Raw genomic sequence first — 25,472 nt, forward strand, 5'->3', positions numbered from 1 at the left:
TGTCAATTTATTTCCACGAGGCTGTCATTTATTTAGTAACTGTGATTTGTCGTTTTTTTTTAATTATTTTATAGTGATCACTATAGTCTAATGTTTAGAATGTCAAATTATGTTATCTTTTATTTTAATTTTGAAAATTTTACTTAGACGATCGATGAAATATAACAGTGTAGTGACGTGCCTAGTAACCTGCTAAATAACGAGATAATTCCGAGGTCAAATTCTATTTTGTCCAGCAACAGTGTACAAACGTGCGCCGGTGTCAGTGACGATCACGGTGACCAGCTACACCAGAACGGACATATTTCGCATCTAACTCAACCCCATGCAACAGAAATTGATACTATGTGTTCATTATGGTCCATTCTTCCTCGACGAACAAGTACATAAGTGACAATATAGTCAAAGACGAGGAAACTGCACAAGAAATTTGCCTTATTTACACGTATTGGCAATGCAAGCTGCCATGCGACTTCCCCTTCTGACGTCACAAGGGAAATGTATGCAAATGAGAAGCTAATGAGGAGCCTCGTTTTAAAATACACAAAAATAAAGTTGCCGTAGACTAAGTTTAAAACACATTTTTTCACTTAAAAATAATAATTCATGCTTAGAAACATAAAAATTAATAATATTTATGTATCAATTGATAATTTTAGGCGTGAAAATAGCAGCCATTTCACAGGCACTTTAATTATCAGCCTGGAATATGAGCTGGTACAACCCACCGCTGCCAAGTTTCACCAGTCTGTGTCCCTGCATATAATACAGTGACCCCTCGCTAAGTCGCACCTCAGTAAGTCGCAGTTTCGGCTAAGTCAAGGGTAGTTGGATGGTTCCTAACAATTTTTGCTGACAGTTTTGAAGTAGAAAAACTAATGTTTCGCTACATTGTGTATTTAATTGGCCGTTAAAGGGCTGAAGGAGACATCTTAACACCTACTGGGCGTAAATTACTGAGATACAAAGGATGACACTGGCCTGACTTGAGGTGTCGACGGGGGTATGAAGTTGCAACTTTTCATATTTTTTTAGGATACCCCCTTGGCAAATCACAACCCTCAATAAGTCACAGTTTAGCTTGGATCCTGACACCCGCGACTTAGCGAGGGGCCACTGTAATAATAAACATCACTGAGGGCAGTATAACAGTACTAATGTAAACAAGGACACAGGCTGGAAATTGAGTATAACAATCACCCCGATGTGAGGTGAACATTGCTAACCACTTTATAATACTAGTAACCGTAAAAAAAAGTAGAATTCTTCTTTAGTTTGATAATACCGGTAATTTGGTTTAATTGTTCTAACTGACAAAATATAAATAATATTATTGAAGTTAGATCAGCATTAATGTACATTATCATTATATATTCTTATTTTACTTTAACTAAATAAAAGAACGGATTTTTATGAATTCCCAATCTAGGCTAAAAATGTAATTTAACGTCAAATGAAACTGTTTACCTGGTACTCTCCCACACATTATACTGGCCCTGTTGCTGTCGTGGGGAATACTATGTTTTCACAACAATAAGACAAACAAATGAAAAAAAAAAATATATTTAAATTTCAGATGACACAGAACCAACTGTTGCCAAAATATTCTATTCAAACAACAGCACACAGAAAATCTGCAACAAAAATATATTTATATAAATCGAAATCAAATTTACAATGTTTTACTCTTTATCATTGTATCCCCATGCTGGTAGTTAAGTACATATACTGACAAGTTTTGGCTTTTTGTGATGCCCTGAATACCATTATGCAACACATTAAGTGTCAACATTGACTATATATTACCAGAATGCCTGCCTGCCCATATGTTCACTGCTATATGTATTTATAGCGCTTTATTAATATGACTAATGCAAATGACACACCCTCGGAGACCAGTATTTAGAGAGATTAATATTTATATATTATACAATTTATTCAAATTTAGATCTGTTTGAAGTTTACATTTTTATATTATTTGGAGTAATTAACATGCAAAACAGGCTATTAATGTTTGTAAACAAGGTATTTATTTTGGGTCAAGATCGGTCATGGTCTAGTTGGTATTCTACTCTGAGAACTATAAGTTCATTGCAACCCACCTTTCAGATATCCAGTGTCATGTTTAGTTTCGTCAAATAAAATTGTTGTGCTGCGATCGATTTCGTCGTTCAATTAGTTGATGGTAATAACAATATGATTAACTAGTTTGTTGTAGCCACGTTGCAATACGATTCAATGTTCGGCGATGTAGTATGTCACTTTCTCATTATTTCCGGGACAGCTCCTGTTTCATAGTCTTCAGTTTCCAAGTCGTGCATGTCTCTTGGAGAACCGTATACCGAATTACCGGTGTGAGTACGGCGCTCACACCACAAACAATGTGAATTTTGGGAGCAGTACCACTATCAACATCCGCAGACTTGGCCTGGTTATTCTAGTAGTACCGACTATGGTCTTTTTACGACGACGGACATACACAGTTTGCTGTCGATATGCAATTCCACTGGGCAATCGGTCTGTCACAGGCTTTCCACTGGATGCGCGAAATCCTGGCTAGGCAATATTCTTTACTACAAAAAGAGTATTCCGGTTTAAAATTTCCATATAGATTCAGAAACGAACCGCCATACATAGCAGTACGTTGAAACTCGCACAATAACAGTCCGCGTGACGTTATTCTTTTGGGGGTGTACAAGTTGGAATTAAGTTGTTGTGTTATTGTTATTTTATTTATCAACCTTGAAACGCATGTTGTATATAAAAATACTTTTTATACTTCTCATAACTATATACAATCATAAAATAGTTGATTACTGTGCTCTATTTTTGGATGAAAATGTCTTGTGCGGTTTTTAACATTTACCTCCGCAAATAATGATATCGACCAAATCTAATTGGCTTGCTTATTGATTGGGGAACGTCATCACAACCTGCGTAGTGACCTAACGCTAAACCCGAGATATGAACTCTTCTCGCAAGGACCGTGATTTCGTTGAAGGTCGCAAACAACCAGTAGGTGTGCCAAGTGTGGGCGATGTTAATACTAAAACAGTTTGTTTAAAACTTTTGATCATTGTTTTCAAACTGTCTCGTAGATACTGGAGTACCGTTCAGGAATTTATCTAATTCGTATTAACCGCTAAAACGATTAATTAATTAAATATTTCAATCGCCGTTGAAGAGATAACTTTTAAGTTGAACGACCTGATTTTTTACAAGACAAGTGAAGGTACGTAGCGAACTAAAACTTAGGTTTATTGGACGCTTCCGGGTTTTGCTATTTTTAGAATTTGTAAATATTTGATTAGTTCGTTAGAAACTCTGTAAATAAGAATTTGACAGCAAAACTTTCAACGTATAAGCGAAACTGCTAAACACAAAACGATTATTCGTTAGGAAATGTCCAGCTCTCAGAACGATCTGAGTTCAAAATTGACTCTCACTTTTGCTTCCTCTTTTCGAAGGTTGGATAGAAAGTCACTGCCAGTCTCCTATCTACAGGACACCTTACTCGATATCACGATGATTTCACTTGGACCGGGTTTGCAACCCGAAGTAATCCACACTGGGTGGCTCAAAAAACAAGGTGGAATGGTCAAGAACTGGCAAAAGAGATGGTTTGTTTTAGTTGGTCAAGAGCTAAAATATTTCACCAACGAGGACGAGAAAAAACAAATGGGAACAATCCAACTTGCTGGGAACAAGGTGCATGTGTTTCCTTTCAATCCAGACGACCCAAGCAAATACTTATTTGAAATTAAACCAGGTTGGTTTTATTTTTAAACTATTTTTTTTTTTTTATTGTAATTCAACAAGAGTGACCAGTACAGCTTTTTTAAGGTATGAGGAAAAAGATTGTTTTTGTCTCGGTGTTCTTATACATTTTTTTTTTATGTGTGAACATTTCTCTCCCTCTGGGGATTGAGTTAAGTGATGAGAAAGATTTCATTTTCATATTATGTATTATTTCATTTTCCATATTATAAATATGGACTTTTAAGATTTAAATTGCTGGGTTAACATGACAGCATTTTATTGGAACCAATTTAATATTGCTCCTCTCACCAATTAATGTGAGTGAGTTTGTGAAAGAACTGATCTTAGGTTCCGTTGTATTTTCTAGCATCCTTCCTGCTAGCATCACATGTTTAATACCGGTAACCTCAATTATTTTACCACAATTTTTACCCTTTCCAGCCTGGACATCTCTTGACTTGAATATTTATAGGACTGAACAAGTTGGATTTATTTTAATATTTGTGAAATTTGTGTAAAAATGAATTTTATATCCTTAAAAAGTACCAGGGATAAAACAAAATAAGCTGGTTTCCTGTTTTTTTTGCATTCAACCCTTTCAATGATGAATTTTGTCAGCTGTCACAAAATGAACCTGATCAATTTTTGGTGGCTATGATGTTAATCAAAATCATGTTAGGTTTTATTTTTCAGACAATTGTTCAACAAATTGATACATGTAATGTTGTATCAGGTTTATGTGTTTATTTTTGTGGTTGTCATAATAGGCAACTATTTCTTATGTGGCTTCCCCATAACAAAGTAGTTGTCAGGGACAAACTGATAACTTCCAACATTGGCTCGTGAGTATGTGCATTAGTTACATAAATCTGTCATTCACCCTTGAGTTGAACTATATTAAATGTCTTATATATAATTGACTACTCAAAAAAAACAAGTAAGTGAAGTAGAGTTATAATAATAATAATCTTTATTGCGTTTGTATTCTTATTAGGATTCTGAATCAAATACAATAGAGTTGTAATGCATCTGTTTGGTGTTAGTACTTGAGTGAATACAGAGACGAGGTCAAAGTCTAAAAAGTCAAAGCTGATATCTTTTTGAAATCTTATTTTTCACACACAAACAAATACATGTTTGTTCAGTTCAAGAGATTGGTCAGGTCATACTCAAACACAATTTTGAAATTTTATGAATTCTATATTAACATGAATATCATACTACCGGTAATTGTAAATCCGCACATGGTCATCATGGCTGGGGTTCACCTTGCTTTTTGGCATTCAGAGATGGTTCATATTAGTGTTCTCTCAATGAAAATAACGAAGTGAATGGCTAATTTACATAACAGAAGATAACATCGATTCATTATTTAGTATTAGGTTAATTGAGCTTTATTCCATACTCCAAATTATAGAGAAGCTAGGGGGTTCTTGTATATGGTGTAGAGAACCCTACATTTATACAAATATGAAATATTTATTTACATATTTAATGATAACCCATTTACATCAAAGAAATATGAATAATTACATACAACTCTAAAAGTAATCTATCATGGGATCACATGACATTTTATGAATTTATTCACAGAACTGGGTAATTGATTCAATGTTGTAATCTGTCACAGTATCAAGAAAATATTAAATCATGAGAGCCAATGTTTTAAAGCTTAATGTACATGAGTTAATTTCTTATACAGTATCATGGTCTTCAAAAACAGGTTACATTGAATATTATCTGTCACATTTATAATGTGCCAACACATTGTCAGCTGAATGCCTCCCTTGATAGCCAAATGAATCAGTTGCCTAGGTGATGTGTTAAAAGCCTACTCATACATTTTGATAAAGTTGATCATAACTTGCATGACAATTTTGGATGGTTTATGTAGATATATTTCCATGGTAACACAAAACAGTATTTTTTGTGTGTGTTACAGTAATTGATCAAAAGTTGACCAAATATAATACGTTTCTTGCCAGAAGCTAATGGCATCTTCACATGACATATATTTACTATGTTTGACACATTTATGTTTCTTGTTGCAGGTAATGATCGGCACAAAATGTCATCTTCACATGGCATATTTACTATGTTTGACATATTTATGTTTCTTGTTGCAGGTAATAGTCAGCACAAAATGGCATCTCCACATGACACATATTTACTATGTTTGACATATTTATGTTTCTTGGTGCAGGTGATGGTCAGCATAAAATGTCATCTTCACATGACACATATTTACTATGTTCTCAGAGTGCACAGGAAAGAGACGAGTGGGTGCGTAAAATAAGAAGGGTGATGTACGGGCATCTCGGAGGAGGTAATGATTTACTTCTATTTACTATTTTTCACCACTGTCAGTTCCCCTACTTTTTCCAAAAAATTATTCTAAATTCGGATTTTTGTATTATGTAATCAAATGTTAAAGTTGCAGCAATTGTGAGTTATACTGATCAAAATCTAGTGTATTGTGCCATTTATTGACTAAGTTGTTTATTTTCCACTACAATAAATCTTGTCATTTTTGACTTTTTGAATTTGTTCTTTGGGTACATGCTTAACACCTATGTAACCTATGATGTACTGTAATGTACATAATGTTGGATATTTAAAGTTCACTCAAACAAAGTGGTAAAATAGCCATCCTACAAGTTTGAAATAAAGGGAACCTTGTGTAAATTGCATCAAACATAGATTTTGTAATACTGTCCATCTTTGATTGTCTTACAGAATCTAAAATAACGAAAGCTCAAGCCAAATCCATGCAACTGCGAGAAAAGTTTCATATTTATTACAGTAGAGATATTATTTCACATGTCAAAGATTTCAAACCAAATTTTGCCAAAAATAAAACTTTATACATTTCTTACTATCTCCCATACTTTCAATAGTTCAGTATTTTTAATCAATTATATTTAAGTTTTGGTACAAAGCAATAAATGGTGTAGTATATTGTTTTTGGTTTTGATGAAATTGACTTGTTGCATCTACCATAAAATATTCTTACAAATTTTTCTGTTTCCAGGAGTTTTTGGTCAAAGTTTGACTGACATTTTAACAACAGAAAGTGTGACATCAACCAAGGTAATACCAAACATAATTGAACAGTGTGTTACGTTTCTCAGAGAAAAGGGTCTTGAAGAAGAGGGCATATTTAGGTTAGTATTACCATGGTTACAATATGTTAATTATGTTTAGCGCTATCCCAGCTGGTCTCTGTCTGTTTTCTTCGCTATCGCAAAATAGACTCTACGATTCATCTGCACTATGAAATTGGACGTGGCACATTGATTGGTGACATTTTTAAATGAGTAATTTTTTTACATCCATTCATATGTCCTTATTTGCACAAGTTACCAGAAGTAAATAAAATTTCAATGTGTCCCATTGTAAATCGAGTCTCACAAATCGGGAAGTTCTTGTGTGCATAAAATCGTAACTTTCCTGCCAAAGCAGAAACTCATTCAGCATATGTGTTTGATTACTTAGTATCTAGGTCATTTCAGCTCAATTCAAATACATTTTTTCAGGATTTTAGGGGTTGACCAGTTCAAAGGCGAGAGGGTGAGATATGCAAATTTAAAGTGGGTGGAATGGGAATCGTTCTGGAGTCTATCTTGTGGTAATGAAGCAGAGAAAACAGGCAGCTGGGGTAGTTTAGCTTATGATATTTTACAGAATCAAAGTATCATAATCTTTTCATTTTATACAAAATGAAAAGTCAACATTTGAAAATTGGTGATATTCAATCAAAAGTATGCATATGCAGATCATTTTATTTCACAAGACAATCTAATTCAATACTCTACTTGTGTGCCAGTATAGTGAATGAATATAGTGAACTTATCGTACAAATTATTTTTTTGGCAGCCATTTTGTTTTTAAATATACTTATTGAATAAAATAAAATTGCATTCAAACACATTATTCATTCATAAAAAATCTTCAACGAAGCAAGGAGAAGGGAAAGGTATGTGAGGGGAAAATGTCTTGTTGCTGATGTCATCCCTGTCATTCTTACCCAATCATCTTCAAACTTGGATAACAAATTAACTGTGTTTGCTTTTCAAGATATCTGTGAAATTGTAACTTGAAATAGTCTTCTTCTAGTTGTTACAATAATTCAAACAAGTTTTATCTGAGCATCTTCAAACTTGGAAATCTTATCAATCACTGTACAATATCAACAAAGTTGAATTTTGGTGTGATAAACACAGTCTTGTGTTCATCCAGAATTCTTAAATTTTATGATAAATTTTATGAAATTATTTAGTACATTGCAATTGTAATAATTATGATAATTTATTACAGATTAGCAGGTAGGTCAGCATTGGTCAAAGAACTACAGGAAGCCTATGACACTGGTCAGAAACCAGACTTCTATGAACAGAATGCAGATGTACACAGTGTTGCATCTTTATTGAAATCGTATTTACGACATCTACCGGAGCCTGTCATACCATGGGTTAATTACGACCTGATACTTGTCGCATTGCGGCAGCTATCGACAGACTATAAAAATGGGCGAGAAGAGTTAATTCGACAGTTGGCGTTTCTTCCACGGTGTAATTATAACGTCTTGAAATACTTATGTGAATTTCTTCATGATGTACAAATACATAAAGATAAAAACAAAATGGATTTGAAAAACTTAGCTACAGTTTTTGGACCGAATATATTCCGTCCTAAAGTGGATAAAACAGATTCAATTATGGAAAATGCTAGTTTGAGCCAAAAACTTATGCATATGTTGATTGAAGATTCTGAGGGAATGTTTCCGAAAAACGATCAGATTAATTTCTCTCCGTTTGGCAAGGAACCAGAAAAGGTGAAAGTTTTGACTGCAATGGCACAGCCAGATCTTCTGTCAGGTGATGATGCAAGAAACGGTAGAATGCCGGATAGCATTCTGATACCAATACCAGCTGAGAGTGCAGCTGCCAATGAAAAACTGTCCAATCGAAATTCCGTTCTTGGAGATCTGTTGGGTGAACTATCCGAGGATTCGGTGCGAGTCGCAGCTGAAATTAACAAGACTGGGACTATTCCCATCCACAGCACATTGCTTAATTTGGATGAAACAGCATGCTCGGTAAAAGACGAAAATGATTTAGATGAACCAGTGCCGTCTCCACGTAAAATGGGACCTCCGATACCAACAAGACCTGCCCCAACGGCCCCCGCTAGATCATCTACTCAAAAACAAATTCCTAAAATACCACAGAGGCCGAAAGTTGATGAGGTTCCTAATGCTGCTCCCGATATGACGTTGTCTTTCTCAACTCTGAAAATGCAAGTGGAGGCTTTAAAAACAGAATTACTCAAACAACGTGAAGAATATGAGTCTAAAATTTTGTTTTTAAATCAGAGATATGATGTTTTAGAGATAAAATTGAAGAATGAGGTAGGTTGTCATGTTAGGAATCAAAGATGCTTGAAAAAAGTAAATTTACATGTCTATTTCTTGCAGAAAATAAATTCGTAGCTAGCTTTTACATTGGGATTAGCTTTAAAGGTGATCTTAGACAGTGAGGGCAGTATTACACAAATGGAGTTTATGGCCAGTGAGGGCAGTATTCTTGCATTGCATTACATTACAGTCAGGAAAGTGAGGGCAGTAATAAAATTGAGGGCAGCACTCTAAAAATAAATTTGAAGCAAGCAAGGACCATAAAGACAGTACTTCAAAAAACAAGTAATTGTAAATGACAAGATCCTCGCTAGTTTTTAATGCCTGTCACACCTCCTGGCCAAGTTGAAGTTTTCCCCAGAGTTTTCGGTTTTGGGCTTCATTCTCTATCTTGCTCCGGTAGTATTTTTTGGTATTTGGGCGTTCTTATTCTTTGAGCCTGAGCGTTCCATGTCATGGATTGTCTGGTGGTGCTTGACACAGGTTTCTGTAGTATGTGCCCTATTTATTGCCATCTTGTGCCAATTGTACTCTCATCCATAAATTATGCTGATCTTGTATAGTTTTTAACAAAAATGACGCCATTTGACCATCTTAAATTGGACCTTGAAACAAATGCATGTGCTTATGTATGATATGATGTGTATGCGAGGTTTGAATGTGAATCCGTCAAAGCATGTCATTATGTATGACTCTGGAACTTCTTTTGTTAAAACAAAATGACTGCCAGTTGGAAATATTCAATCCTATCTAGAAAAACAAATGGCCACCATTCGGCCATCTTGTCAAATTATAAAAAAAATCCTAGTTTTCGGACTAGTGTATCAGTACATACAATATCGATTATTTTCTATCAATGGTGGTTCACATGGGCTTTCCTACACTCACAATAGAACAACAATTAGTGACTGCTATTTTCATCTTAAGAAATGTTTCAGAGGTTTATTTGAACCAAATTCTGCACAGTCAATGTGACTCCATGTCTTTAGGACCCCGGTGAAATCTTTACTGCTACAATATTTCACAATTTTCTCTGAAAGGAAAATTTGTTTTGTGAAATATATTATATTATGAAGTGACGTCATCACGACAAGCATAAAATATGTATTGCTGCTCAGAAGAGGAATAAATAGGTTACATTTAACCCTTTAAAGTACAATCTGTTTTCCCCGCTAAGATTTTGGTGCAACAATTCACTGTTAGATATTTTTCTACATATTATTGGCTATATTGGACCAACTGATAGAATTTCCAATTGCTTACTACCCCAGACCATTCGTCCCGGTGTTATCGCTATCGCCACACGAGACTCCAGCTTGTCTCCTATACAATTTGACTGCGCACATCCAGAAAGTAGATGTAGCTGTGATTGGTGGAATACTAATGAGTTGAATGTCAATCAAACGCCCACACTATCTAGTAAACAAAGTCACGTGACACGCGCCATTTTAGTTTTGATTAGTTCATCGGATCGGAGTGGTCGGGCAGGCGATTTCAAGGGTCATTCCAGTTTTTGTCCACACCCCCCCCTACGGATGGTTTAAATCCGAGGGGTCATATTTCTACAAAAAGTATGGATGGTTCAATTCCGAGAGGTGTCATTTTTTGACTATTTTTTTTTCTATATCCACACCCCTACAGATGATTTAATTCCGAGGGGGGTCATCATCTTGAATTTTCAAGGTGAATGTTCCGGCGAAGCACTCCGCTATCACCTTGAAGTATTTCATTAGGAATATGTGTATGTGACAATGCCCTCACAGTTTAGAATCAATTTACCAACAGCCAATCATATTGCTTCTTTCTTCAACGCGCTTGGCCAAGCTATCAAATTCATCACGAGATGCCCCACGCGCTCCACTCTGCCATGTATTTCTATGGGCTCTGCGTGAGCTGCTGTGAAGTACCGGTCGAAAAGCCGGTGAAAACGACTAAATTTGAGAAAACAGCACGACCTTAACTTTGAAGAAATCCTAAACAACCAAATTTAAATATATTGCATATGTAGGGGTAATCTTGTTACACTGTTCAGAGGTGTCAACGACCATCCCAAAACACCGTTTTCTTAGAATTTATCGGACTTTGTTTTCACCATGATGATTGCCAGGCGGTGAAAATGTCTGACTCGAGAATAAATTTCGCTGCGCACAGTGGAAGCTGTGTTGGCTTGGATGTCAAGGCAATACAGCGACAATATCCATACATCATGCAACTCACTGATATTCAGATTAAGCTATTCAAACTATACTTAGTGCCGTGTCTGATGTGTTCGTTTTTAGTCGCACTGGAAATAGTAAATCCTTATGTTATTATGCTTTACTGGCCTTGCGACTGTCGAGCGTGGTAATAGTGTTGTCACCACTGTTGGGTACTATAGAAGAGTAGGTGTTATACCTCAAAGTTCATGATGTCACTGCAACATATATCGGCAGAAATGAAGCCGAAGACATCAGGAATGCAAAGCTCCAGCCGTTTCTGGCAGTCATTGTAACAAAGCTTTCTATTGGTCGGTAAACTTTCTATCGCGCAACCACGTGACATACACGGTTATGAATAGAATTACCGCACGGTGTTGTAGAGGGAGGAATATCCGAACGAAACAACACCGTGCAGGCGGACGATGGGGGTCATATTCTTGATTAATTTTTTTTTCATATTATCCACACTCCCCACAGATGATGTGAATCCATGCGGTCGTAATTTTTAAGCTTCCAAGGGGTAGGTTTGTAAAAAAAAAACTGTCAGCCAAGAGACCTGGGGGAGGGTGTACGCCCTTTTAAAATGCATGCAATCATACGTGGCTGTACCCCTGCTTGCAAACTGTTTTAATCCAACAAAATTTATTTATTATTCTACGACTGTGTCGATCAAGCCCACACAAACATATCAGTCGCAACTTAGAATAAAGAATAAACTAATGTGTTGGGGCAAATACTAATTCATGTGTATACTTGATACATTCATTTAAAAGAGTCTGACTTACTTGTACATTTCAGTTGTTCTCAAATTTTATTGGCATCCATGAATAGTTCACATTATAAATTAAAATAAACTCAACTCGACATGTGGCTATTACATCGGACATTACAACACTTGTATACATTTTATTTATAATATTTTAAATCTCTGTATTTTACTGGCTGGCATAATTAGAAAGCTTCGCGTTCATTCCCTTTATTGTAACTCTATTTTTTTCACACGCGTAAGTCTGGTTTGCGCGCAGGTTATCATTAGAATGCCATGCACAAGTCTGATTTGGGCGTACGCGCAAGTGGCATATATACAAAACTGCGTCTCACCTTTTCCACGCGCAACTACCCTGTAGAGGCACCCTTACTAGTACATACACGGTCGTGTATGGTAGGCTCGCACGGCAATTCACATTTATTGTCAAGACCATGAATGAACACAAAGGACTGGGAAATTACAAGGATCACAAAAATTTCAAATGGAAAATTAAATAAATTTTGCTTAGTCAAAAGCTTGGAAACTAGTCTATAATAGTTGGCAGAAGAATATTTGTTTTATTTGCCTGAGCCTTGGAATGAAAGACGTACATAATATAAAATATGATTTTGTGAATATACATCATGCATGGTCTCAGATATTAATGTTTAGAAAGTTTAATGTTTCGCGTAGACCAAATATAATCACGCAAAGTATAAATTCAAAGTGTTTTAATACATTGGTGGGAGGTCGCATTTTACGTGAACAAGAACATGCACTTAGAAAAAAAAGCCGAAGTCAAAATTTGGTACAACATACGCCGCGACAACTGAGTGATCAGCGACATCATTTTGGGCGCAATTGAATTCAAGTACTTCTTTGCGAAACTTGCTGCGCTGCGATGCTGACATCAAGTGTATGTTGACCGAAGTTTGGCACGTTACCTTAGCAACCCCTTTCGTTCTTGCCTCGTGTGTCGTTCTAGTAAAATTGTTATGATATCCGACGGTACTGTAATTACGCAACTTGTACACAACTCTGTACTGGCTTTTCTAATTACGCAATTTTGTTTACAATATTGTACCGGCTCTGATTAATATTTCAACATTGTAATTGCTTTCATAATAATTACGCAAACTCAAGTTATTTTTACTATTGTTAGGGTACTGACCCGGGGTATTGGGTCTGTGAGTATCTCAATATTACCGACTTGATAATGTTGCATTCGTAATAATTACGCAAACTTACACATGTGCGCATTTAAATCATTGAAAAAGATAGTAGTCAGGTGTCTACCGAATGTACATACATACATACATATCACAATAAAAAAAAATCAACACCAATGACAAAAGTCATTCAACTAATTTTCGGACCGATTTGCAAATCAGGTGCACAAAACAATGTGGGACACACACATCTCTCTAGGTGACGTCATCATATTATGACATCACTCTAGTTGTGCAGACCCCCTCTCCAAAAAAATCATTGACTCCTTCTAACTGCACTGCTCTTCGCAACATACCATCCCAATTCACCAATTTCTTTTTTATAATTAGAAGACCCAAGTAGGCCACTTGCAAGTCACAAAGCTTTTTTTCCAAGGGGTTCTGTTTTTGTGTGTATCCGAGGGGTATCATTTTTTCACACACCCATCCGTACACTGCAAATCAGTAGTTTCCAGGGGGTGTGTTAGTTAACAAAAATCCGACACCTGAATGGTGGATTTGAATCCATAGGGTGTCTTAACCTTAATATCCATCCGTAGGGGGGGTGTGGATAAAAACTGGAATGACCCCAAGGCAGCACGCTTAACCCTTTCGTTCACAGGTTGGGAGATATTAGAATGACTGACAATTTCACGCCACTGTTTTACATTATTGGCGGATTTTTCTGCGCTATCAATCTTTCTCTTACAAACTAGACATAGATGAGACGACAGAGTCGCTCCTTTCACAACGTCGCACTGGATCAAATTGGAAAGACGATTTCCATAAGTTATCCCTCCTGCTTTTCCTGGCTTGAATAAATTCACACACGACTTTAACTGTCCACAAACTCGAAGACTACACGAACACAGTCTACAATAGTCGTCCGCAACAATATGTATGTATTTCTTCGGTGTACTGATGCACGAATGCACCGTGACACGGTGTTTCTCGGGTGTCGCCGGCGCAATTTTTCACCCAACTCGCGATTCTGTTTTGCAACATTTTATCAATATTCCCTTTGACAAAATCGCCGACAAAAGCACAGCTTTGCTGATCTTTTGTTCTATAATTCTTAATGCAAACACCGACCCTAGTAGTAATTAGTAACGTCGCTTAGTACATATGAACGGTTGTCATTGCAAATCGAACATCCTTTTGAAATTTGGACGTCGGGCAGGCGATTTCAAGGCACCGCACTTAAATATTAGCAACATATTTTTCTGAGCGGTTTATTCTCTTTCAAACGAGACATAAATGTGACGACATAGTCGATCCCTTATCCACCGCTAAGAATGCCGCAATGTTTCGTTCGTTTTGCAACATGCCACAAATCGTCGAAAAAAACACCACTTCGACGGAAGCTTGCGTAATAAGGGGGTTAAAACAAGAAAACAAATGCCATGTTTAATACATATCGACCTGTTTTACTTGCGAAAGATAACGGAACATGAACTCGTTTCGTGCGACTTCGGAACCCGAAGGAACACACCAACAACGTTGAATTTACCCGCTATCTTCCAAATATGGTATATTAATTTATTCAGTTGTTTATTTAGAGTGACGTCCGCGGTCGAATGCGATTGGCTATCGATGTCAGTGCAAAGGTCATATGAATATTAAAATTAAGTGGGCGGAAGGAAAATTGTATAGGAGACAAGCTGGAGTCTCGTGTGGCGGTAGCGATAACACCGGGACGAATGGTCTGGGGTAATTGCTTACAAGTCCTAGTCAAAATTTTGAAATAAATGTGATTTTTTTTTTGCATGCGGATTTGATTTTGTGATGACAAATGCACAAAGGGTTCATTGATGTATAATTTTTTTTCCAGACAAAATCCAAAATACAAGCTGAAGAAAGGAACCAGGAACTTGCGAAGAACATAGAGGCATTTTGTAAAAAACATGATGTTCAGATTTAAAAATACTGGTATCACCACGGCGACAATAAAACAATAGCAACCTTACAACCTGCCAGCAATGTGTATTGTGAATGAATTTCTTTTTTAATTTTGAAATTTTTTTTACATATATACGAAGTAGACAATAACAGATGCATATTAGGTTACCATACAAATTGGGAAAAAAAGATAATATTGAAAAATTAAAAGGATATATTACCTATAAATTGTTTTTATTTGTACAGACCTTTTGGTGATTTGCACTGCAGCTTATCATATACTACTGTAGAATACTTTATTTTCGCTATTTTCGCTGAAGGGATGATTCCGTGAAAATAAAATCCAGCGAATATACTTTTTTTCCTATATTTCACATTAAACTCATCAAAAATCAGTGAAAATAAATTCCATACAAAATGCCTAAAAAGCCTTTTCAGCGAAAATTAAATCCAGCGAAAATAAAGTATTCCACAGTATCATGTTCTCTTCAATTTACATACTCAATGTACAGTTGATATAATTTTTAGTGGACACTGACTAATTTATTACTTAAAATTGTGGGTATTGATTGAACTGTTTAATTTTATGACGAGGAACCAACATTTTGTGGTAGTTACTGTGAGTGCAGAAACCAACATTTTGTGATATCGATAGTCACTGATACAGATTCCTGGACTGTGACAAAATTGAAGCGATTTCCAATAACTACTTTTCAAAATGCATGATATGTTGAACAAATTTGATGAAATAGACCAAATATTAATTTCTATTATGTAGCTTTATTATATATATTCTAATTTTTTGATAATAAAAATGAATTTTACAATTTCACAAATGACAATGTACAGAATTGAATCTTGAAGCCTGGGTACAATACTACAATAATGGCAACAATTTGTCAGTTTAGAAAGCTTGTTATTCTTGGTTACTATGGTAACAGCTTGTATTTAAATGTTGCATGTGACATAGGGTGAAAAATGTTACTTAATACCAGGGTAAGTTTTTAACTTTTTTTCAGTGTTATTAAATTCTGGGTTATAAAAATAAATATAAAATTTAATAAAGCTTTTTTATCTTAAATGTTCTCTCAAGAATAGTTCACTCATCTATTAGACGTGCACATTTCCATTTTTATATGGGGTCCATGTTGAGTGAAATAAATTGCTTACATGGTTTTAATTGGAAATTTAATACTTATAATATTCCTGAACAAATCTTCAATTTTAAGAACGGTATCCAGCCATGGTATTAATGTGTTAATTGTAAACCCCACACCTATATTAATGTGTTAATTGTAAACCCCACACCCATATTCATGTGTGAATTGTAAACCACACGCCCATAATCATGTGTGGATTGTAAACAACATGCCTGTTTTCATGTGTAGATTGTGAACCACACACCTGTAGTCATACATAGATTGCAAACCACACGCCTATAAATCTTGTGTGAATTGTAAACCACACGCCCATAAATCGTGTGTGGATTGTGAACCACACACCTGTATTCATGTGTAGATTGAAAACCACACACCTGTTTTCATGTGTAAATTGAAAACCACACACCTGTAGTCATACATAGATTGTAAACCACACACCTGTATTCATGTGTAGATTGTAAACCACACATCTGTATTCATGTGTAGATTGTAAACCACACACCTGTATTCATGCGTGGATTGTAAACCACACACCTGTATTCATGTGTAGATTGTAAACCACACATCTGTATTCATGTGTAGATTGTAAACCACACACCTGTATTCATGCGTGGATTGTAAACCACGCACCTATATTCATGCGTGGATTGTAAACCACACATCTGTATTCATGTGTAGATTGTAAACCACACACCTGTATTCATGTGTAAATTGTAAACCACACACCTGTATTCATGTGTAGATTGTAAACCACACACCTGTATTCATGCATGGATTGTAAACCACACACCTGTATTCATGTGTAGATTGTAAACCACACATCTGTATTCATGTGTAGATTGTAAACCACACATCTGTATTCATGTGTAGACTGTAAACCACACACCTATATTCATGTGTGGATTGTAAACCACACACCTGTATTCATGTGTAGATTGTAAACCACACATCTGTATTCGTGTGTAGATTGTAAACCACACATCTGTATTCATGTGTGGATTGTAAACCACACACCTATATTCATGTGTGGATTGTAAACCACGCACCTGTATTCATGTGTAGATTGTAAACCACACATCTGTATTCATGTGTAGATTGTAAACCACACATCTGTATTCATGTGTAGATTGTAAACCACACATCTGTATTCATGTGTAGATTGTAAACCACACATCTGTATTCATGTGTAGATTGTAAACCACACATCTGTATTCATGTGTGGATTGTAAACCACACATCTGTATTCATGTGTGGATTGTAAACCACACATCTATTCATTCGTGGATTGTAAACCACACACCTATATTCATGTGTGGATTGTAAACCACACACCTGTATTCATGTGTAGATTGTAAACCACACATCTGTATTCGTGTGTAGATTGTAAACCACACATCTGTATTCATGTGTGGATTGTAAACCACACACCTATATTCATGTGTGGATTGTAAACCACGCATCTGTATTCATGTGTAGATTGTAAACCACACATCAGTATTCATGTGTAGATTGTAAACCACACATCTGTATTCATGTGTAGATTGTAAACCACACATCTGTATTCATGTGTAGATTGTAAACCACACATCTGTATTCATGTGTGGATTGTAAACCACACATCTGTATTCATGTGTGGATTGTAAACCACACACCTATTTTTGTGTGTAGATTGTAAACCACACACCTGTATTCATGTGTAGATTGTAAACCACACATCTGTATTCATATGTAGATTGCAAACCACACACCTGTATTCATGTGTGGATTGTAAACCACACACTTATTTTTGTGTGTAGATTGTAAACCACACACCTGTATTCATGTGTAGATTGTAAACCACACACCTGTATTCATGTGTAGATTGTAAACCACACACCTGTATTCATGTGTAGATTGTAAATCACACACCTGCATTCATGTGTAGATTGTAAACCACACACCTGTATTCATGTGTAGATTGTAAACCACACACCTGTATTCATGTGTAGATTGTAAACCACACACCTGTATTCATGTGTAGATTGTAAACCACACACCTGTATTCATGTGTAGATTGTAAACCACACACCTGTATTCATGTGTAGATTGTAAATCACACACCTGTATTCATGTGTAGATTGTAAACCACACACCTGTATTCATGTGTAGATTGTAAACCACACACCTGTATTCATGTGTAGATTGTAAATCACACACCTGCATTCATGTGTAGATTGTAAACCACACACCTGTATTCATGTGTAGATTGCAAACCACACACCTGTATTCATGTGTGGATTGTAAATCACACACCTGCATTCATGTGTAGATTGTAAACCACACACCTGTATTCATGTGTAGATTGTAAACCACACACCTGTATTCATGTGTAGATTGTAAACCACACACCTGCATTCATGTGTGGATTGTAAATCACACACCTGCATTCATGTGTAGATTGTAAACCACACACCTGTATTCATGTGTAGATTGTAAACCACACACCTGTATTCATGTGTGGATTGTAAATCACACACCTGTATTCATGTGTAGATTGTAAACCATACACCTGTATTCATGTGTGGATTGTAAATCACACACCTGCATTCATGTGTAGATTGTAAACCACACACCTGTATTCATGTGTAGATTGTAAACCACACACCTGTATTCATGTGTGGATTGTAAATCACACACCTGCATTCATGTGTAGATTGTAAACCACACACCTGTATTCATGTGTAGATTGTAAACCACACACCTGTATTCATGTGTGGATTGTAAATCACACACCTGCATTCATGTGTAGATTGTAAACCACACACCTGTATTCATGTGTAGATTTGTAAATCACACACCTGTATTCATGTGTAGATTGTAAACCACACACCTGCATTCATGTGTAGATTGTAAACCACACACCTGTATTCATGTGTAGATTGTAAATCACACACCTGTATTCATGTGTAGATTGTAAACCACACACCTGTATTCATGTGTAGATTGTAAACCACACATCTGTATTCATGTGTAGATTGTAAACCACACACCTGTATTCATGTGTAGATTGTAAACCACACACCTGTATTCATGTGCAGATTGTAAACCACACACCTGTATTCATGTGCAGATTGTAAACCACACACCTGTATTCATGTGCAGATTGTAAACCACACACCTGTATTCATGTGTAGATTGTAAACCACACACCTGTATTCATGTGCAGATTGTAAACCACACACCTGTATTCATGTGCAGATTGTAAACCACACACCTGTATTCATGTGTAGATTGTAAACCACACACCTGTATTCATGTGTAGATTGTAAACCACACACCTGTATTCATGTGTAGATTGTAAACCACACACCTGTATTCATGTGCAGATTGTAAACCACACACCTGTATTCATGTGTAGATTGTAAACCACACACCTGTATTCATGTGTAGATTGTAAACCACACACCTGCATTCATGTGTAGATTGTAAACCATACACCTATATTCAATTGGAGATTGTAAACCACACATGATTGTCTTTTTACAATCATCTGGTTCAATTCTGTTGTAGAAGACGCTCAGGGCTGTATACCACCATTTGAATGAAGATTCATTTGGAAGAGCAGTATGAATTGTCACACATAGTATATTGAGTCTTTTATATTTATATGAATTAAAATAGTAATACTAATCTTTGCTGTGTTCAGTTGTCTTTGTCAAAGTTCACTAGTTTCTTTTTTTTGTTTCAGAGAAATTTGTTACACCATGACCAAAGTTAGCCTTAATGCAGCTTCACTATTTGGTTTGATTTCCTTGGATCGTGCACATACCTGATAAGGTTTTGGTTGAAATTCAGGCATATTATTCACCTAATTACATAATAATCAACCAGTGTTTGGTAGATCTAATCATACAAATACCACACAGTGACAACCATTAACAAAATGGCCACTGGTCAGCCATATTGAATAGAATCTTGCATCTTCAGGAAATAACCAATTCTGAATAAACTTAGTAATTGTATTCTCAATTTATAAGCAAAAATGAAAAAGTACTTTTGATGAACAAAATGGCCGCCAAGGATAATAGATATACCGGTACTTCAGTATGCAATAGGTGTTACCTATATTCTAAGTTTGAACAGGATTGACCAGCACAACTTAGAGATGTTTGGACCAATTGGCTATGTGTATCTGAACAGGAAAACAAATCCGAACTTCTGAGATAATGTGATGGATAGACAGACAGAACCCAATGCACGCATACATACGGATAAAAAGGGAGAGACACATATTGGTTTCATTCTCTGTACACATATTCAGAAAGTATTGTGAATAACTGAAATGCACGCATGCATGGATGGACAGACAGACAGACAGACAGACAGACAGAAGGACACACATTGAGAGTATGGTAAAGAATCAAAAAACAAACATGAATGAATACCACTGAGAATTTATTCAGTTTTGACAAGTGTTAATATACATTGTCCTACGCTATAGGAATTCTATTTAAAAAAAATGTCTTCACAAAAACTACATGTCTCAAATCAATCAAAATCTTTTTACATAAGTTAATTGTGGCTGATCCGAGTGTAAAAGTGTAAACAAAAATGTGTAGTGGAAGCCAAACCGAATCATTTTGCCTATGGAAAATTCGGAGTCAATATGCAGGGGCCAGATAAAAAAAAAAAAATTCATGAAAATAACAGCAAAAGAAATTCAAAAGGAACTCAATACCCAACAATACTTGATGTAAATGCTTAATAATATTTTGAATAGTACAATATTTTTCCAACAGTTCCTAAAATCCATTGAATTGATCAAGACAGTTTACCCCTATAACACGTAGACATTGGGATCGGGATCAAGTGGATATCACAATTTTACAAATGATTAATTCTAGAAGTTTTAAAAGTCTAATTTGTTTTCAAGATTACCGCTGAATGTTGGGGCGGTTTGAGATGATTTCAAATTTTGCACTACTGAGAATGTTACTGCACATATATGCAATGCATTATGGGGGAATTTTTATTTTGCTCTACTGAGCATATTACTACACATAGATGAACTTCCCCTCATAATACAGCAATGGAAAACTTATCACACAGGAAAGTTAATGAATTAAAATTTATATTAATCAATTCTTTTGAGATGTTTCAACAAACTATGTACTAGGATTCATATCAATAATAACTGTTTTTCTGTGACATTTCTCAGTTTTTCAGAATATTTTCTGGTAATCCTAATGATATTAACCCGTAAAATGCAAATATGAAGATGACTTCAATTTAGCTTAAACTCCTTAAACTGGGGCTAAATCATATAGAAATATATATAGCCTGGAATCAAGTCATTCAGAGTGCCATTAAGTAGACGGCACAGAATATTAATTGGCTGTTGCTATGACTTCAGTACATTACCATTAAAACTCGCGTACGCCGAATGACCTGTAGGTAAAGCCCGCCCATAGCCCTGCAGACCGATTAACTAATTCTATTATTCAAAGACTTTTCAGAGTCTCAAGATAATAGACAGCGTTTAGTCTAACATAGATTAAGAGGACACTATAATTTGATTCTGTATACTCCTAAGAGACGGTCATGGAAATAAAATACATAGAGGTTAAACAAAGTTTTGGAGGAAGGAGGGCCACTTGTAATACTCCTCACTGTGCTAATATCACTGTCTGTCTTTGATGGATTGAAGAATCTACTGTGTCAATACATACAATTACAGAATGTTTTAACACACTAGTTTTTGTGCACATTAAGAAAAAAAACAAAAACATTTCTGGTTAGTGAGTTTATCTGTATGACACTGTAGTTAATATTGTTTTTTTGTACTCTTCAAACTTTTATTTATTTATTTATTTATTAGTTTTTTTTATTTATGGCGAGGGAAGGGTAGATGTTTAACTTGAAAAAGTTACATAAGCTATGCATATTTGAATCATCCTCTGCTGTACAGAAAAATGTTCTTCACAGTTCTGTTCAGCCATCTGTCTACTTGTTCTTCCTTATAACCCCTGTATGTGTCATATAAAATTTGCATATTTATATATTCAAATACCAGCTGAATAGGGAACTCATTGATGGAGATTTTTATCAAAAAAAAGATTGGCATTATGCATATATAATCTTGTAAAGAAACTTGTGCTTTTTGTTAATAAACTTAGAAAGAAATTCATTTTCACAAAACCCAAATTGCAATTCTGGACTTATCTCGGTTATCGGTATAGATCAAAATCAATGAAGACAATAATTTTTGTAAATACCAGTAACTTAACAGAAATAATAAAATACTTGAATTGGGTGAAATGCACAGAGGCCAACAAATTGTAAACATCTAAAAGTAAATCTATTTATAAATTTATTTTGACTGTGGTGGTTGATCTTGATACAACAAAAACCATGATGTCCAAATTAACTAAGAATTAACTAAGTTGTGTAAACCCAATTATGGAAGGGATTGAATTAGGGTATAGTTCTTGTATGAGGAGCAAACTGGTGGTTGACAATTCTTAATTTTAAATATAATTTCCATTGCTAGCAGTAAGTGCTACACTGAGCTCTTCACTATTAACAAAAATCACACAATCTTGGCTGAGAAAAACACCACAGAGATGAACTATTTCATCAGATTGATGTGGGATTACTTGCATGAAGTTAGAATAAACAATAAATTGTTTGAAAAGACCATTTACTGCAAGATACTGTGTTATGCGTGAAATCGTTGAACATAAAAACAAACAAACATCATAGCTTTGATTCGACGAATGCAAAAGTACTTTTGGGGTATTTCTACGCTAAATGATGTGCTACACACATTTGATGATGATCAATTTTGAAGAAGTAAGGATATTTCAAAACCATCTACCCTTTTGAAAGATAGGCATTTTCACATTGAACTATGGGGGGAGGGTTCAAAAACAAATTGATAAATTTTTGTGGCAGACGTTCAGTCCGTGCCATTCACGCATTACTCAAGATCCCGCAGTGAACAAAAAAGTTAGTTAGGGATGGCAAGCTTTGAATATATAAAACACAGAAATTAATTACACTTGTCCCACTCAGCTTGGCACAAGGGAGCTTATATTTCAACATACCTGCTTAATATGACTTATTAACATTGAGAAAGAGATCTCAATTGAGGCTAAAATTCAAAGTCATATCCGTGTGTATATTGGAGTCTAATTTGTTTTAGAGTGATAAATGAAGCAACTGTAGTGGATAAATAAAAGCATGAAATTAATCCAAATATGAATTTATGATTACAACTCAGATTGTTAAAATTCCAAATCAAATAATCTGAAATAAGAATAATGTAATCAATCAGCTCATTATGCAAAGTCACTTCCTCTCCAAATCACCACTAACATGAGGGGCATCAATCTATCATATACACACAATTGAGACGTCTTCAAGCAGATAAAAGTAAATAAAAATATCGGAATCAGTCAAATTAAAGATTATACACAGCGATGACTGACATAAGAAGCCCTTCTCTAAAAACATTCACATACATCCACCTCACAATTATTTACCAATGATAATTTTAATCTTGCAAAATACACAAAACTACCGTAATAGGGAGTCAAACAAAATGGTTCATACAGTTAAGGAGTCTAGTCATTTGAATACAGATTCTTATTTGATGTTATCACGCGACTTGCCATATTTGGGAATGACTCCCTAAGTATAATAATCTATTGAGGCATAGTTTTGTTTCCAGGTGGTGAAATTACTTTTACATAGAAACAGTATCTCCCTGATAAGTTTTCACAGTAAAGGTTTCATATTTTTTTTTTCCTGTAAGACCTCCAGACAGAAAGCTTCGGTTGTGTGAGAAGCAAAGCGACAGAAAATAACAGTAGGTGCCAGACGAGAGAAAACAAGAATATTTTTAGAATGGAAAACAGTCCATTATGCAAGACGATGCTAAAATTGATTTTGATCAAAGTCATGATGCAACAATTGCTAGAATTTTTCTTCAATGTTATTTCTGCAGCAAGCATTTTGATAAAACACAAGCCAATTTTGTTGAAAAGAACTTCAGTACAATTATACAGTAATAAAACAGCAAGTCTGACACTGTTTATCATTTTTTAATTTATCTTTAATTTCAGAATCAAATGGAGTAGAATTGATTCCCGACACTTCATGATATACAGACAAAACTCATTCAAACTCATTAATATTTTAAAATTTATTCTAGCATGATGTTTTTTTTTTCATTTATCTGAAAAATACTGTTGCACTGAAGTAAACTAAGCAAGCCTAATGGTAGTGGAGTCTTACATAATGGACTAAAGTACGTACAGCCTTTGTAAATGCAAAAAACGATCCAGTTATCTTTACACATCACAAAAACCTATCTTTCCTAAAAAAAAAAATTCTTCAAATTATGTATATTTACAGTACAGACATAGGAAGACTTCACCAAGTTCAATAAACATCCAGCCCACAAACTAGCCCCTACTGAAAAAAACCTGACATGATTATTTTTAAGACAATAATTAACATTGATAGAAAAGTTTAAGGAGATCTTACAGGAATACAGTCATTTAGGTAGAATAATTTACAAAGACTTGTTGCCAGGATACCAGACTTGTTGCCAGGACAACCACATTTATGTGTTGGCGATGACTTGTCTCAAATTATGGTCACGAAGGTTTGATTCTTTGTGCTTTGCTATCTGGCGCGGTTCGCGGCACCTGCATGACCATCATGATCCATTTCTGCATCTGTAATATCAAAGCAGAGGATAAATAATGTTCAAAGATGTGAACAATTTCTCATCTTTGAATATTGAAAGAAGATTACTCCTTGAAACACACACACCACAGAAATGAGCCAACCCAAGGTCACACAGCCTCGTTCATGACCTAAAGTTTCTGAACGAAATTACCCAAGGTTATATAGCACTGCAAAGTACTTACATAAAGGTTGTAGAGTTTCTGAACAAACTGACCTAAGGTCATACTGTTGTTTTTTTTGGGTGGGGGGCTGACCCAAGGTCATACAATGTTGGCAAATGTTCAGAAATCCTTGTTACAGGTAAAATTCAAACTGTAGATGCAGTGAATAGCATGTTCAAGATGCAAA

At 35.4% G+C, this 25,472-nt stretch overlaps 3 protein-coding genes across 7 annotated transcripts in view; 1 reads left to right on the top strand and 2 right to left on the bottom strand.

The window, feature by feature from the left end:
• Positions 1-2,653, bottom strand: part of LOC100374560 (tyrosine-protein phosphatase non-receptor type 13-like) — a 58,064-nt gene extending 55,411 nt beyond the window's left edge. The window contains exon 1 of the mRNA XM_085493718.1: positions 2,103-2,653. The gene's annotated coding sequence lies outside the window, so the exon portion shown is untranslated. The remainder of the gene's footprint in view (positions 1-2,102) is intronic.
• Positions 2,654-2,980: 327 nt separating this feature from the next.
• LOC100374405 (rho GTPase-activating protein 24-like) lies at positions 2,981-16,309 on the top strand. Its single transcript, XM_085493491.1, has 6 exons — positions 2,981-3,232; positions 3,468-3,769; positions 5,963-6,085; positions 6,791-6,923; positions 8,077-9,169; positions 15,161-16,309. The coding sequence occupies exons 2-6, from the start codon at positions 3,526-3,528 to the stop codon at positions 15,248-15,250; spliced, it is 1,683 nt and encodes a 560-aa protein (XP_085349617.1). The 5' UTR covers positions 2,981-3,232; positions 3,468-3,525; the 3' UTR covers positions 15,251-16,309.
• Positions 16,310-20,805: 4,496 nt separating this feature from the next.
• Positions 20,806-25,472, bottom strand: part of LOC100374258 (stress-activated protein kinase JNK-like) — a 70,201-nt gene continuing 65,534 nt past the window's right edge. For all 5 annotated transcript variants that reach the window (XM_085493815.1, XM_085493814.1, XM_085493813.1 and 2 more), the window contains one exon: positions 20,806-25,111. In XM_085493815.1, the coding sequence (XP_085349941.1) occupies positions 25,059-25,111 (53 nt within the window). In that variant the 3' untranslated portion in view covers positions 20,806-25,058. The remainder of the gene's footprint in view (positions 25,112-25,472) is intronic.

Source organism: Saccoglossus kowalevskii, chromosome 19 (genome assembly GCF_978046115.1).
Source record: "Saccoglossus kowalevskii chromosome 19, keSacKowa6.1, whole genome shotgun sequence".
Lineage (NCBI taxonomy): Eukaryota > Metazoa > Hemichordata > Enteropneusta > Harrimaniidae > Saccoglossus > Saccoglossus kowalevskii.

What these genes read in the sequence shown, in the direction of transcription:
- LOC100374405 (XM_085493491.1), top strand. Translation starts at nt 3,526, where the DNA reads ATGATTTCACTTGGACCGGGTTTGCAACCCGAAGTAATCCACACTGGG. An exon ending in GTACGGGCATCTCGGAGGAG is followed by an intron (nt 6,086 to 6,790) that starts GTAATGATTTAC and finishes TTCTGTTTCCAG; the next exon opens with GAGTTTTTGGTCAAAGTTTG. An exon ending in GAAGAAGAGGGCATATTTAG is followed by an intron (nt 6,924 to 8,076) that starts GTTAGTATTACC and finishes AATTTATTACAG; the next exon opens with ATTAGCAGGTAGGTCAGCAT.